This window comes from Populus euphratica, unplaced genomic scaffold, assembly GCF_000495115.2.
Source record: "Populus euphratica unplaced genomic scaffold, PopEup_1.0 scaffold25.1, whole genome shotgun sequence".
NCBI lineage: Eukaryota > Viridiplantae > Streptophyta > Magnoliopsida > Malpighiales > Salicaceae > Populus > Populus euphratica.
The window spans coordinates 1,685,307-1,699,134 of record NW_011499851.1 but is presented as its reverse complement, the minus strand read 5'-3'; the positions used below and the strand labels follow the sequence as shown (position 1 = coordinate 1,699,134).

The following is a 13,828-nucleotide window of genomic DNA, read 5'->3' as shown; positions in this document are numbered from 1 at the left end:
GAAGTTAAACTAGACGAGAGTTGTCTTGACTTGAAACAATTCAAAAATAACCTGGTGAATTGATAAAAAAATTCTAAAAATAATAAAATGAAAAAAAAAATAAAAATAAACGGGAAAAGGAAAAGAGGGGCTGAATTGAGCCTCCACGATGATTGCCAATTTTTTTAAGCATCGAGGTTGTAATTGCTGCTGGTTGTGCAAGGTGCTCCTCTTATCTGATTCTCATCGGCCTCCGGATTAATTGGTACCATCCAATATATGTTCGTGTGTTTAGCTTTTCATGCTGCGTGCAGGCATGCGTTGCGGTATCTAATCGCATTCACACTATTCATATGTTATAACTGTCAGCCTTCATGCAAAACAGCAATCGTTCTCAAATGCTGTGCTGGGCGTCTGTTGCTCCGTTCGGCAAGGGCCAGAAAAACAGGTTACTCTGCCCTCGTCCTTTTCATTTATTTATCGTTGACGAAACTAACGAAGAAAACAAAATAAGAAAGACAACGCAAACTTGGAAAAACAGATCATAGGAGTTATCCTCTTTATTTATTTTTTCATTATCGAATTCTAGAATGGATTTTTTTATAAAATGATTTGGGAATGAAAACGCGAAACCTCACCTGTATATCCTTTTCCCCCGGCACTTCCCATTTACTTGAAATAAAAAAAAGAGTTTATTGCAGAGAAAAATCATAATAATCTACCAAATATGATAATAAGACTGAGACAAACCAACATAAAAAAAAGACAAATGAAATTTAATTTTAAATACATCAAATATAAAAATTTAAAATATAAAAAAATATCAATATAAAAAAGACCAAGAAAAATACCCAACAAACCAAGTAAACCAATCAAACTCTACGACCTAAATCATGTAAATAAAATAACCCAGTAGAAATCAAAATAAAAAACATTTCAAAGATCAATTCTAAATCAACCTAAAGCTTAAAGACTAAACACAAAAAATAATAAATTTTAAAATAGCAACCCTAAAAAAAATTGAGCTAACCTAAATCAATTAATCAAACTCGTGTTTTAAATTATAGGACCAGGATAGACGTATAGAAAGGAAACCAAAAAAAATAATGGAACTCAATATATATATATATAAAAACTTAACCATGAAGCATGGAAAAAAAGAAACTAAGTCCCAAATAATATAATGTTAAATAATAAAATTGGATAAAAAGTATTGATAAACAAAAAAACTCGAGATAATATAAATTATTTAAAAAATTATAATAAAATTATACAAAAAATAAATAAATAAAAATAACAGAACTCACTCTTAAATTGAATAAATTATAAAGAGTAAAACTGGATAAAAAATCCTAAATAAAGGGATAAAAAAACCAAGTAAATCCAGACAAACCTTCTAAATCTAAGCTAATTTTTAAAACTTGTAGCTTATGAAATCCTAGAACTACATCTAATCAAGAAACTCGATTCTTAATTAATTTAATATTCAATGATAAAATAAAATAAAAAATACTAATTTAAAAATTTATCATAACAGAAAATAACAATAAAAAAAATAATGATTAAATTTGATAGAAAAGGAGACAATTCCTAACTAGTTTAATGTTTAAGGATGATGAAATTATAAAAAATAGTCAATTTAAAAAAGATCCTATATAAAAGAAACAAAAATCAAAGGAATGAGACCAAATTTGAAAGGTAAAAAAATTGAAGAGGGATGAAATTAAAAAAGAATTCTAATTCTATAAATTATTTAAAATAAAACAAATAATTATAAAAAGAACTTGGACTGGATATGAAGATAAAATAAACTAAAGGGCTACTTTGAAATATTTAAGGGTCAGTATGAAAATGTAATCGACATCATTTATAACACGTGTCGTCTCATCATAAAATGAATGTTGAGATAATTCAAACATTGTAATAGAAGGCGATGTTTAGTGACCGAATAACTCTACATGTACTATCAAGTTTTCTTAATAATATTTATGATATGATCAAATATAATAATGCTAGTTAGTAGCCTTATATTAACATAATATTAATTATGGTAAAGGGATCAGAAAGCTCTTGTAATATAGTTTTTTTATTTCTTTAATGTTGGGATCTAATTACCTTTGCTTTTATTTCTTAAATAAAAGATTAAAATAATTAAAATAATAAAATTTTAGATTAAAATTGATATTTGCTTAAACTTAAAAATTTAGAAGGTTTCAATTGTTATATTTAATAAAAATAAGTACTAAATTGAGTATTTTGCAATTCTTTTTCAAAACACCACCCTTTTTCTCCACGTGTTTCATTTTAATTATAAGTCCTTTTATTTTATCATTCCTCAATTATTTTAGCTAAATTAGCTTGTAATTAGGTCTTCAAACAGGGGAAAAAAAAGTAAGAGAAAAAAAACTCATTCATAAACTTAATCTACAGTGTTAGAGAAACTAAACGACAAAAGTGAAAATGGGAATTCAGGTCACGTGTGAGAAGCTGTTGTGGGGCCCACAGAAAAAAAACAACAGATATGTTGAGGCCATCTTTCGTTTTCTCCTCTTCCCCTTTGGTTGGCGCACTATCCGTGTGGACGCGCACGCGTTTAAAAGCGACATCCTCGCTGGAACATTCCTCCTGTTCCTAGGTCGCTCCAAAATACCTCTCCACACATAGATCGTATAAATTAATTAATGATGTATCAGTCCTCGGTTCAATTATTTTCTTTCGTAATTACCATTTATTTTATTAATCATCGCTTATACTTTTAAATCAACCTTCAAGCACTGAAGTTAATCTTTAATTAATTTGAGTTTTAAATAAACCATCCAAATTCATAGGAATATTCCTCTTTTCTTTTCTCTCTTCTTTTTTTAAGAAAAAGAAAGCTCTTTCCACGTTTTAGCGTACAATCCGAAGCTAAAGATAAGACCACACGAACCAAACCACGCGGCTGCCTTGGTTAACAGAGGCAGCTCCGCCTATAATGATGAATTCAATTTTGAGCGTCATCAACGAAGAGGAAATTCAAGTGCTTATTTTTATAATATATGCTACAGCATAGATTATAAATATGTGTCAAGTGCTTATTTTATAATATATTAAATGGTGCAACATATATAGATTTAAAATACAAGAGGGCCGGATTTAGTTGAACCGCAACCGAAATGTTTAGATTTGACCGCTGTTCATAGGGCTCGCTATCCTGATTTATTATATTTATTCCTTGCCATTATAAATAATCCAACTCATCATCGGTTGTCTAGTAAACGTGTAAAAATCACCAACCAACCATTGCTAAGGATGCAAGGCTTGGAAGAAAGTAATATTTAATAAGAGATTTTATATTGGCAGCTAGTGAATATCTAATAAAAAAGAAAAGAATATTTTAAATTCCAGATGTAGATATTTTTATTATTTTAACGGGTTGTGAGTTTCATTTTTTTTCTCTTTATATCTATTTTTTAAAATAAATCTAAAAAATAACTAATTAAATATTACTAATTACCCCTAATCAGTATGATATTTTGTCAAAATGGGTGCACGCTGCATTCTCAGGAAAAGAAAGGAAAAAATAAAACATAAAAGGAATGGGGAAACTCAGTTTTAAGCCGTCGGTCTACCAGGACGTCACAAAACAATTCGGAGGGGAGGAGTGCATGGCCCAACACATTAGAATGTCATCATAAAAAGGAAAAAATGCACATGGCTAAGGGGAGCAAAGTCCACCTTTTTTTTTAGGTCGTTGGTCAATTATGATCAAACAACATATATATATATATATATATATATATATATATGTTGTTTGATCATAATTGACCAACGACCTAAAAAAAAAGGGATATATATATATATAGGAGCTTGGATTAAAATTACATGAAAGTTTTATCATAGGAAAGGAGGAAAAGGTGGATACCATATGACCTCTATCGTTGCTTTCTTTGATAGATAGCGTCTATGAATCTTGATTTGTTTTCCTAGAGAAATACCAATCTGGAATACACGCATAGGTTCAATTCACTTTACTTGGGAAACTAAAATTTTGCATATTGATTCTTATCATGTCACAGCACATTGTATGGCGCGTATGGGCGTGATCATTGCACATAAAATTAAAGAATTCAAAACTTCCAAGTTTCTTTGGATATTTTTTTTTAATTTTTTCAATTTAATGTGAATAAATTTTTAATTTACTTTTTATATTTAACATATAAAATATTGTTGGTAGTGTTTGATAGTGGGATAGTAATTACTTTTTAAAGTGTGTTTCTCTTAAAAATATATTAATTTTTTAAAAATTTATTTTAATATTAATAAATCAAAAAAATTTAAAAATATTAAAAATTTAACTTTAAAAAAATAATTTTTTGTGAGATATCATTTAGGTAGCCTTGATAGCTTTTGAAAAGTAAAATTAATAAAAGTTAAGTATTTTAAATGCCTTCTCCATAATTCATAATTATTATAATGCTATTGGATTTTAGAATTTTGATTTGTAATAAATCTTGTTTTCCTGCTGTTTGTGTTGTTATTTTTTTTACTTTTTAAATTTAAATTATTTAAATTACCAATAATTCTTCTCAATGAGTGATGTATTATTGTAATATTTTAAATAAAAAACTTAAACGAACATGGAAATAACCTTTTCATCTAATAAAAATATTGGTTTGGCTCATAATTGTTTTTTCAATGAAAAAAAATAAAACAAAGAGGAATGCAAATTAGCAACACGCGCTAGTAAAACCTACCCCAGAGCACCGCGCAGAATGCGGCTTGACATCCTGAAAAAACAAAGTGGCGAAAATAGCCCCAGTATATAAATGGTCGGATTTTAGAGTCTTGTTTACGAGTAAAAGCCGTGTTTCCTTATTCTCTTCACTAAACTTATTACCATACCCACATGTCTCGCATTCACATCCTTGCCTTCAATATCTATCAAATATATATATATATATATATATTGTTACTAAGCGTTGAAACTGTAAATTCACTCTCTTTTACAAAAATAATACAAAAATCATTTAAAAAAATAAAAAAAATATTACCACTACCATAAAACACTTGCTTGTACCTCTCTAGAAAAATCACAAACAGGGGACTCGGTCTTTTTTAGCTGGAGAGACCTGCATTTTCAACAAAAAGGTTTTTTTTTATAAATAAAATAGAAATGTTATTAGTGTCAGTATTGATATGATATGATGGGTTTCAGGAAATAATATTGGTGGCTTGAGGTTCTGGATTGGACTTGGTCGCTCTGATTTCCTTGTTTTTTTTCCTGTTGTATAAATAGGCACGCTTTGTATGAAACTCTCTCTTCCAGTTTTGTTTGCTTCATTTCTCAACTACTTTCTCGAGACTCTATGTTTATGTGAAAATTTCAAAGACAGGATTATTTTTTTTATTTCGTGAAGTGTTATCTGTGGTCATATAAATGAGTTCTGCTTTCAGTTTTTGTTTTTTTTTAACCCATGTTTCCTGTCTTAAAAAGAGGAGATAAAGAGAGAGAGATTGGACTCTTTCTTCTTTTTTTTTTTCTAAAGAAGAGGATTGATTTTGGGCTGTTTTTGCTCATATAACCACTTTGATTTCAGGGTCTGTTCAGTTCAATATTGTCTGCTAAACATTACACAGTCAACAACATGGCTGCTGATCCATACCAGCTACGAAGAGCGCCCACAATCCACCACTATAGTAACTCAAGGGAGGATCTTGATAGTGAAAGCGGTAGTGTAGAATTTGCTACATATACAGTCCAGATACCGCCCACACCTGATAATCAGCCAATGGAAACCCCTGTAGAGAATGAAAAGAAGCTGGAGAGGAGTTGCACGTCGAATTCTATGTTTACTGGTGGGCATAATTGCGCTACGCGTGCGCATTTAAAAGAGAAGAAGATCGAGTCCCAAACAAGCCATCCTCAAATAGCAAGCGCAAAAGGGTCGTATTGTGCGATGTCGGGTTGTGATGCTCAGGTCATCACTGATGATTTAGTGCCTTGTGAATGTGAATACAAAATTTGTAGGGATTGTTATAAGGATGCCTTAGCTACTGGTGATGGGATATGCCCTGGTTGTAAAGAGCCTTATAGGAGTCACGATGTGCCTGAGTTGAACAGGAGGTCATCTTTCGCCAAATCGAATAAAGCGTTGGCGAAGAGTGATGACTTTGATTATACCCAATTTTTGTTTGAGTCAAAGACGAATTATGGGTATGGAAATGCTGTGTGGCCAACAGATGGTGTGAATGACAATGATGAGGGGAGTAGTGGTGTCCCTAAAACATTAGTTGAGAAACAATGGAAAATGCTTACCCGTGAAGTGAAAATATCTACTGCAGTTATTGCTCCATATCGGTAAGAATACCAATTTTCCTCTCGTGTTCTCTTTTAGTTACCCTGAGTTGTGAGTTTTCCTTGTGTCCTGTCGTTGCTTATCTGGAGTGGTGAATAAATAATACAGAGATTCAGGAATAGGGTTTTTAATCCATTATTGTAACATTAATTTACCGGTTGTATTTTCAAGTCATGAGTCGTTTCTAGCATAAAACAATCTGTGCACCATTGCAATGTATTGGGTGGTAGATTATAGCAAAGTTAAACAGAGATTTACAGAACAGTAAGAGATGTCCTTATAATCAGTCCGGGACACTGAAGTTTCTGAACAGTTTACCAATTTCTATGAATTGCAAGGTTCGTATATTTCCTTTGGATAGGGATAATTTAGCTCAATCTGCGTTGGTGTGCATATGGACCATATAACCTCTGGACTTTAAATCGCTATATAACTTTATAGGCTTTGGGAGCACTTTGCATTACTGCTTTGTCTTCTGTTCCATCCTTGATCCGCTATATATACAACAGCTACCATATTTTCGGCAAATTTTAAAGTTTTCTGCTTTTTGGTCATGTTTTTTAGTTTTGTTTGGTTATCATTACATGACGTGATTATTCTGAGTTTCTGCTTTCTTATTCCTGGGAGCTTTTGCTTTTCACAGCATTTACGCGCAATAGGAATTTCATTTTATAATTCATGCGTTCTGCTGAACTATTGTTGCAGGATTCTAATCCTTGTCCGAATGATTGTTCTTGCATTTTTCCTGTATTGGAGGGTCTCAAATCCTAATGAAGAAGCAATGTGGTTGTGGGGCATGTCTCTGGTTTGTGAAATTTGGTTTGCTTTTTCTTGGCTACTGGACCAGCTCCCAAAGCTCTGTCCAGTTAACCGTGTTGCTGACCTTGATGTTCTGAAGGAGAAGTTTGAAACTCCTAGTCCAGATAATCCTACAGGAAAATCTGATCTTCCTGGCATAGATATCTTTGTTTCTACTGCAGACCCAGAGAAAGAACCACCCCTTGTTACTGCAAACACCATCCTGTCTATTCTTGCTGCTGACTACCCAGTTGAGAAGCTCTCGTGTTATGTTTCTGATGATGGAGGATCTCTGCTGACTTTTGAAGCCATGGCAGAGGCTGCTAGTTTTGCCAACTTGTGGGTTCCATTTTGTAGGAAGCATGAAATTGAACCCAGAAACCCAGAATCTTATTTCAATCTGAAAAGAGATCCTTATAAGACAAAGGTCCGCCCAGATTTTGTTAGAGATCGAAGGCGGGTAAAACGCGAGTATGATGAGTTCAAGGTTCGAATTAATGGCCTTTCTGATTCAATTCGCCGACGTTCTGATGCTTATAATAGTCAAGAGGAGCTTAAGGCAATGAAGAGATGGAAAGAGAAAGGCGATGATGAACCATTGGATAGATTGAAGATCCCAAAAGCTACTTGGATGGGTGATGGAACCCATTGGCCTGGCACCTGGACAGTTCCAGCACCTGAGAACACTAGGGGTGATCATGCCAGCATCATACAGGTAAGATTACTAGTTCTAAAACTTACATTTTATTACAGGAACTCCTCTTTTTTGTTATCTAATACAACAGAAAAAAGCATCTATTAATTTCTCATCACATCTTGCTTGCTATATGGAGTGTTATTTTCCTTGATTAAGAGGCAAAAAGTTTAGGCATAGTGTTACTAGAGTTCCGTGGCAAATGCATTAATTGCCCAGTAGGGTACTTAGTAACTTCTATTGAGATTTATTCAAGTGTTCTATATGTAGTGAGATAGATGTGTTGAATAACAGGCTGAAAAATCAACTGCAGGTAATGTTGCAGCCTCCTATTGAGGAACCACTTAAAGGAACAGCTGCTGATAGCAATTCGATGAACCTATCTGAAGTGGACATTCGCCTTCCTGTGTTGGTTTATATTTCTCGTGAAAAGCGACCTGGTTATGATCACAACAAGAAGGCTGGAGCGATGAATGCACTGGTTCGAGCTTCTGCTGTTATGTCTAATGGACCGTTCATTCTTAACCTTGACTGTGACCACTACATATACAACTCCCAGGCATTGAGAGAAGGCATGTGCTTCATGATGGACCAGGGTGGGGAAGGCATTTGTTATGTTCAGTTTCCTCAGAGGTTTGAAGGAATTGATCCTTCTGATCGCTATGCCAATCACAACTCTGTTTTCTTTGATGTCAACATGCGAGCCCTTGATGGGATACAAGGTCCAGTATACGTTGGAACAGGATGCCTCTTTCGTCGGACTGCCCTCTATAACTTTGATCCTCCACGGTATGAGGATCATGGCAGTTGCTGCAGCTGCTTCTTTGGTCGTCACAAGAAGGCTGCCATTGCTTCTGCCCCAGAACATGGCCAGTCTCATGAAGCGGAAGACACAGACAATCAGGAAATGAACCTTGCACTTATTCCTAGAAAATTTGGAAATTCAAGTTTGTTTCTTGATTCTGTACAGGTGGCAGCATTTCAAGGTCTGCCCCTCGCTGATAATTCATATATTAAATATGGACGACCTCCTGGTGCTCTAACACTTCCAAGGGAGCCCCTGCATCTAGCCACAATTGCAGAGGCAGTGAATGTCATCTCTTGCTGGTATGAAGACAAGACTGAATGGGGCCAATCTGTTGGATGGATTTACGGGTCTGTAACTGAGGATGTGGTCACTGGGTATAGGATGCATGAACGGGGATGGAGATCAGTTTATTGTGTGACTAAAAGGGATGCATTCCGTGGGACTGCCCCTATTAATCTTACTGATAGACTACATCAGGTTCTCCGGTGGGCAACTGGCTCTGTTGAGATATTCTTTTCTCGCAACAATGCCCTTCTTGGTGGTCATAGGTTGAAGCTGCTGCAGAGGATTGCTTACCTCAATGTTGGAATTTACCCTTTCACTTCTTTGTTCCTTATCGTTTACTGCTTCCTTCCCGCACTTGCACTCTTGTCCAATCAGTTTATAGTTGCGTCTCTAACTGTCACATTCCTAGTATACCTCTTGATCATCAGCTTGACCCTCTGTATTCTTGCTGTGCTTGAGATCAAGTGGTCTGGAATTACACTGGAAGAGTGGTGGAGGAACGAGCAGTTCTGGTTAATCGGAGGCACAAGTGCTCATCTTGTTGCCGTGCTCCAGGGGCTGCTGAAGGTGATTGCAGGAATTGAGATTTCATTCACACTAACATCTAAATCAGGTGGAGATGATGTTGATGATGAGTTTTCTGATCTCTATATATTCAAATGGACATCCCTTATGATACCACCTTGCACAATCATTATGGTCAACCTTATTGCAATTGGAGTCGGAGTTTCCCGAACTATATACAGTGACGCACCTCAGTGGAGCAATTTACTTGGAGGTGTGTTCTTCAGCTTTTGGGTCTTGGCTCATCTCTATCCCTTTGCAAAAGGGCTTATGGGAAGACGTGGAAAGACACCCACCATCATATATGTTTGGTCGGGGCTCCTTTCTATATGCATTTCACTACTCTGGGTTGCTATTGACCCTCCATCAGGAAATACTCAAATAGGGGGGTTATTCCAGCTCCCATGAGTTTCGTGTTTCTGCTATCTCTAGGTGTGGGCTGCATCCAGGCTTCATCATGTATTTTTTTCCTGATCTTTAACATAGATTTGATGTTCATACAGGGCATGGGTTATATAGTAATACATTCAATTCTTTACAGACTTTCAGGTGTAATTTCAGAAACTAATGTGATTAACATCTTACCCTTTTTACGATTTAAAGTTTGCACTCTCTACCTTGTCTCCTTCTTTCCTTTCAGAATTGATCATAGGTAGACATGCAGTGCAAGATTTTCTCTACATCCTTGAATTTTAGTTTTTCTTCCACTGTTCGATTGAAAATCTTTGAGAATGTTATAGAACATATTCCCTGTACACTCCAAATATTAGTTGGTTTATGCTTGGTAGATTTTAATGTAATGGAAAGGGACGGTTATCATTCTTTCCCCGTTTCCATTATAATGCATGCATTTCATCACATTCTGCCAGGCATATTTATCAACATGGTTGCTGTTATAATTTTTTCCTTTTACTGCAAACTTGTATCTTATCAGCGAACTGGTCGCAGCTGAAAGTCTTGGTGCCGGGCTTTAAAATCTAAACAGGGCTTAATCTCCTCGTTCGTGATTTCATTATTAAGGTTTGAAAATAGAAATGTTCCTTGTTTAAGACCTTTCGCCGGCGGCCCCCGATGGTTCCCAGTGCCGCTCAGGTCAATCAATCAAAGGGAAACAGCTGGAAATACATCTAGATGCACAAGGTTGCTTCTGACGCCTATGATCGATGACCTATTCATTCGGCTTATTAGAGTTGGTTGATTGTCAAAGTCAGAAACATCTTCCAGAGTTGGTAGTTGTTGAATGTATATCAACCAAATCAACCTGTCTCCAACCTCCTTCGGCTTACTAATGTTTTTGTGCTCAACTGCTCTCACTGATTCGAAGGCATGGCGATTCTGCAGTAAGAGTTACGAATAACATCCTGTCTTTCTCACCTGCCCATCAATATGCAGTCTCTTTCCTTTATTAATTTCTTGTAAAAATTATACTTTCTTTTTCATGAAATATAGAAGGCCTCAAATGGAGCATCAAAATAATTTGAGGACAAAATAACCACACGCTATGACATTTCGTGCTTGTTTATGTGCTAGCGGTGCATTTATAATAATTTAATTAATTTAATTGAAGTCAAATATGTCACAAGAACTAATAATTAGTACATAATTTATTTTATTTTTCACAATAATGTTATTCTATATTGAACATAAAAACAACGCACAGAATGACTTTTGGTCAATGTTCGTGACTGCATATTACGAGACCAGTCATAAAAATTGGCAGGCAGCTGTTATACTGCAATACATTCTTTTAACATCAAAAGCTAGCATAGGGAGCAACTGATCGGACAACATTTTATTTATAGAGTGTGTGATTTTGAAATTAATTTGAATTGAAATGTGCACAATCATATTAAAATGAAGTTTGAAATCATAAAATCTGTTGTTTTTCTTTTGAAAATATATTAAAATAATATTTTTTATTTTTTAAAATTATTTAAACATTAGTGTATATTAAATTGCATGCGTTGGTAATGTTAAGGCCTGGCATGGAAAAAATATTTAATCACAATCTCTTTTTATATATTGCACCGATGATAGTGTGGTGCAAGTCCTTGATCATTATGGCGTACTGGATTATTAATTATACTATAATGTCACGATAATTATTCTAGCAACCAAGTGTCTTAATTATAGTTTTGAAATCCAATCCATCCTGACGGGTTGATTTAGAATTTAACTGACTCGAGACTGGAACTAGATCAAATTGAAAAAAATAAAGAAAGAAAAAATTGAGTGTGACCTGCTGACTCGATAAGACCAGGTCAAGAACTAATTATAAATCCATTGATTTTTGTATTTTTTTGTTTTTTTTATTAAAATAATATCATTTTAATTTTTTTTAAAAAATAAAATTTGACCTGAACTCACCTGCTAATCTAGTTAAAATTCAAAATTCAAGCCTTGAATTGGACCAATTATCGAGCCGGATATTAAAAGCATGGACTCAATAGACAAGTTCACATGCTAAACGAGATGAACTAACAAATAATCCAAACCGTGCATGCAGCTGCAATATAAACACCAAATTGGATTATTCGATCAATCCCTCTCTCTCTATATATATAAACAAAGATTTAAAAAAACAAATACAAAATGGAAGACAAACCCCATACGATAATACTAATTTACAAATCAATGAAATGGTATCACACATCCGGATCATATTCTATTCTAGAAACTTGAATTCGACCTCGCCGCCTTGAGCGGCGTTTGCGGCCTTGATGGCTGCCACCGAATCTCAATCTACCAGTGTCCCTGAACCTGTCCTTCTCCGATGGAATCACAACACATTCTGGTGGTGGCACGGGATACCTTAATGAATCGTAGCAGTAAGAATAATACATGTAACGCTGGCGAAATTTACGCATAGCTGACCGTTGTCTCCTTGTTATGGTGGCATAATCGGCACTCTCAAGCCTAGAATAACTCTCGTAGCATTCCACTGAAGGAAATTCCTCGATGGGGTCAGAAGGGCATCCCTCTAGGACAAAGTCCTTAAATTCTGACACAAATGGTGCATACTTATAATTGACCTTGTATTTGCCACCCGAAGTTGCCCAATTTGACGCATCCCATATTGTAGCATACAGGGACATTGGTTTTGATGGGTACTCGCCGCCCATTTCTTCACTGCGAATCACCTCTCGGATGGGAACATCATCGATGTAGAATCTGAAAACCCACCACCATAAATGGCACCTTTTTTTGTCAGTCAAAAGTGGGGGAAAAATCTTGGTGGATGTGAGTTGTGGAGATTAGCAGGAATCAAGAAAAGGATCAAATCAATAGCAGTAGCTACAAAACTCAATTCATTAATTTACTTGTTTTTTTGTAAAATGGCGGTAAGTGGTTGATGATAAGTATATATATCCAGTAGGTAGAATTATTACAAAAATAAAAATAAAAATAGAGGTCAATCTTGCATATAGAAATCAAGGAGCTCACAAGTTGGTGGCCTAAGAAATATTACTATCCATGTTGCATATTTAATATTGTGCTCACTTCATTAATTTAAAGTTTTGCGAATTCAATCCGAGAACTAGAATTTTCCGGCGTGGCGTTTACTTCAGAAGGCACCTCCTGCTAAAGGAAAAATCACTCCTAAAAAGTCTGTTTTGATCCAAGAAACATAATTTAAAGTTGGAGAGACAGTAGTGTTGATGAAAAACAATAAATTAGCTTCCAGCCCTCTCCAAAACCAACCAGGATCACAAGCAACCTAAAAATGTTGTCTCGTTAATAAGTCGACTTTTGTCCACTGGTAATATTTAATATTAACATCCCAATTCCCTCACGCAATTGCTAACTTCTCTTCCTTTATTACACCTGCGTCCCTCCCCCCCTCTATTATAGGTCAAACAACAGCCGAAAACAAAAGCTTTGCATGACATAAAATACGACATTGACGTGTATGTGAAACAACACACATCATGTTTAAAAAAACAACTTAAATAGCCAGCGAGAGGTGGGTATAAAGTTGGAGGGAGAAGACAACTCACATGATGTTCTTTTCCGTCCATAGAATGCTATACCTATGGAACTGTTTGGAAGGGTCGAACCATAATCTATATCTTTCTTCTCTGCCACGACGTGTGCTTCCATTACCATACAAGTTTGTTTGGAACCTCCATGGCTTCCCTTCAGTGTTTCCTAGGAATTCAAAGTCCAGTTCATCATGGGTCTTCTCGAACACGTCCCCGTTTGATGTCTGCGCCCGCGTGAAAGAACACAGCATTCATCATGATTGATAATTATATGTTGACCACGATAATCATATTTATTAATTTGACATTAAATATTTTTTTAACAAAACTGTTCGGTAGCGCATATATATATATATATATATATATATATATAAGAATT

The 13,828-nt window shown here is 35.0% G+C and overlaps 2 protein-coding genes across 6 annotated transcripts in view; one reads left to right on the top strand and one right to left on the bottom strand.

Annotated features, from left to right (window-relative positions):
* Positions 1 to 4,952: 4,952 nt before the first annotated feature.
* On the top strand, positions 4,953 to 10,086 carry CSLD6 (cellulose synthase-like D6). Of its 5 annotated transcripts, none has more exons than XM_011020173.1 (4): positions 4,953 to 5,109; positions 5,559 to 6,319; positions 7,023 to 7,830; positions 8,123 to 10,086. In XM_011020173.1, the coding sequence occupies exons 2-4, from the start codon at positions 5,607 to 5,609 to the stop codon at positions 9,872 to 9,874; spliced, it is 3,273 nt and encodes a 1,090-aa protein (XP_011018475.1). In that variant the 5' UTR covers positions 4,953 to 5,109; positions 5,559 to 5,606; the 3' UTR covers positions 9,875 to 10,086. The 5 variants fall into 5 exon arrangements, with proteins under 5 accessions (XP_011018475.1, XP_011018478.1, XP_011018477.1 ...); XM_011020176.1 differs by lacking the exon at positions 4,953 to 5,109 and adding an exon at positions 5,174 to 5,198; XM_011020175.1 differs by lacking the exon at positions 4,953 to 5,109 and adding an exon at positions 5,192 to 5,215.
* A 1,959-nt stretch (positions 10,087 to 12,045) lies between these two features.
* The window catches only part of LOC105121509 (probable xyloglucan endotransglucosylase/hydrolase protein 30), a 2,883-nt gene continuing 1,100 nt past the window's right edge, over positions 12,046 to 13,828 (bottom strand). The window contains exons 3-4 of the mRNA XM_011020171.1: positions 13,465 to 13,673; positions 12,046 to 12,637 (exon numbers count right to left, since the gene is read on the bottom strand). Of these exons, the coding sequence (XP_011018473.1) occupies positions 12,112 to 12,637; positions 13,465 to 13,673 (735 nt within the window). The 3' untranslated portion in view covers positions 12,046 to 12,111. The remainder of the gene's footprint in view (positions 12,638 to 13,464; positions 13,674 to 13,828) is intronic.

Excerpts from the sequence above, each read along its gene's own strand:
- CSLD6 (XM_011020173.1), top strand. The coding sequence starts at position 5,607 with ATGGCTGCTGATCCATACCAGCTACGAAGAGCGCCCACAATCCACCAC. Across the intron at positions 6,320-7,022 it reads GCAGTTATTGCTCCATATCG|GATTCTAATCCTTGTCCGAA; the intron begins GTAAGAATACCA and ends CTATTGTTGCAG. Across the intron at positions 7,831-8,122 it reads ATCATGCCAGCATCATACAG|GTAATGTTGCAGCCTCCTAT; the intron begins GTAAGATTACTA and ends AATCAACTGCAG.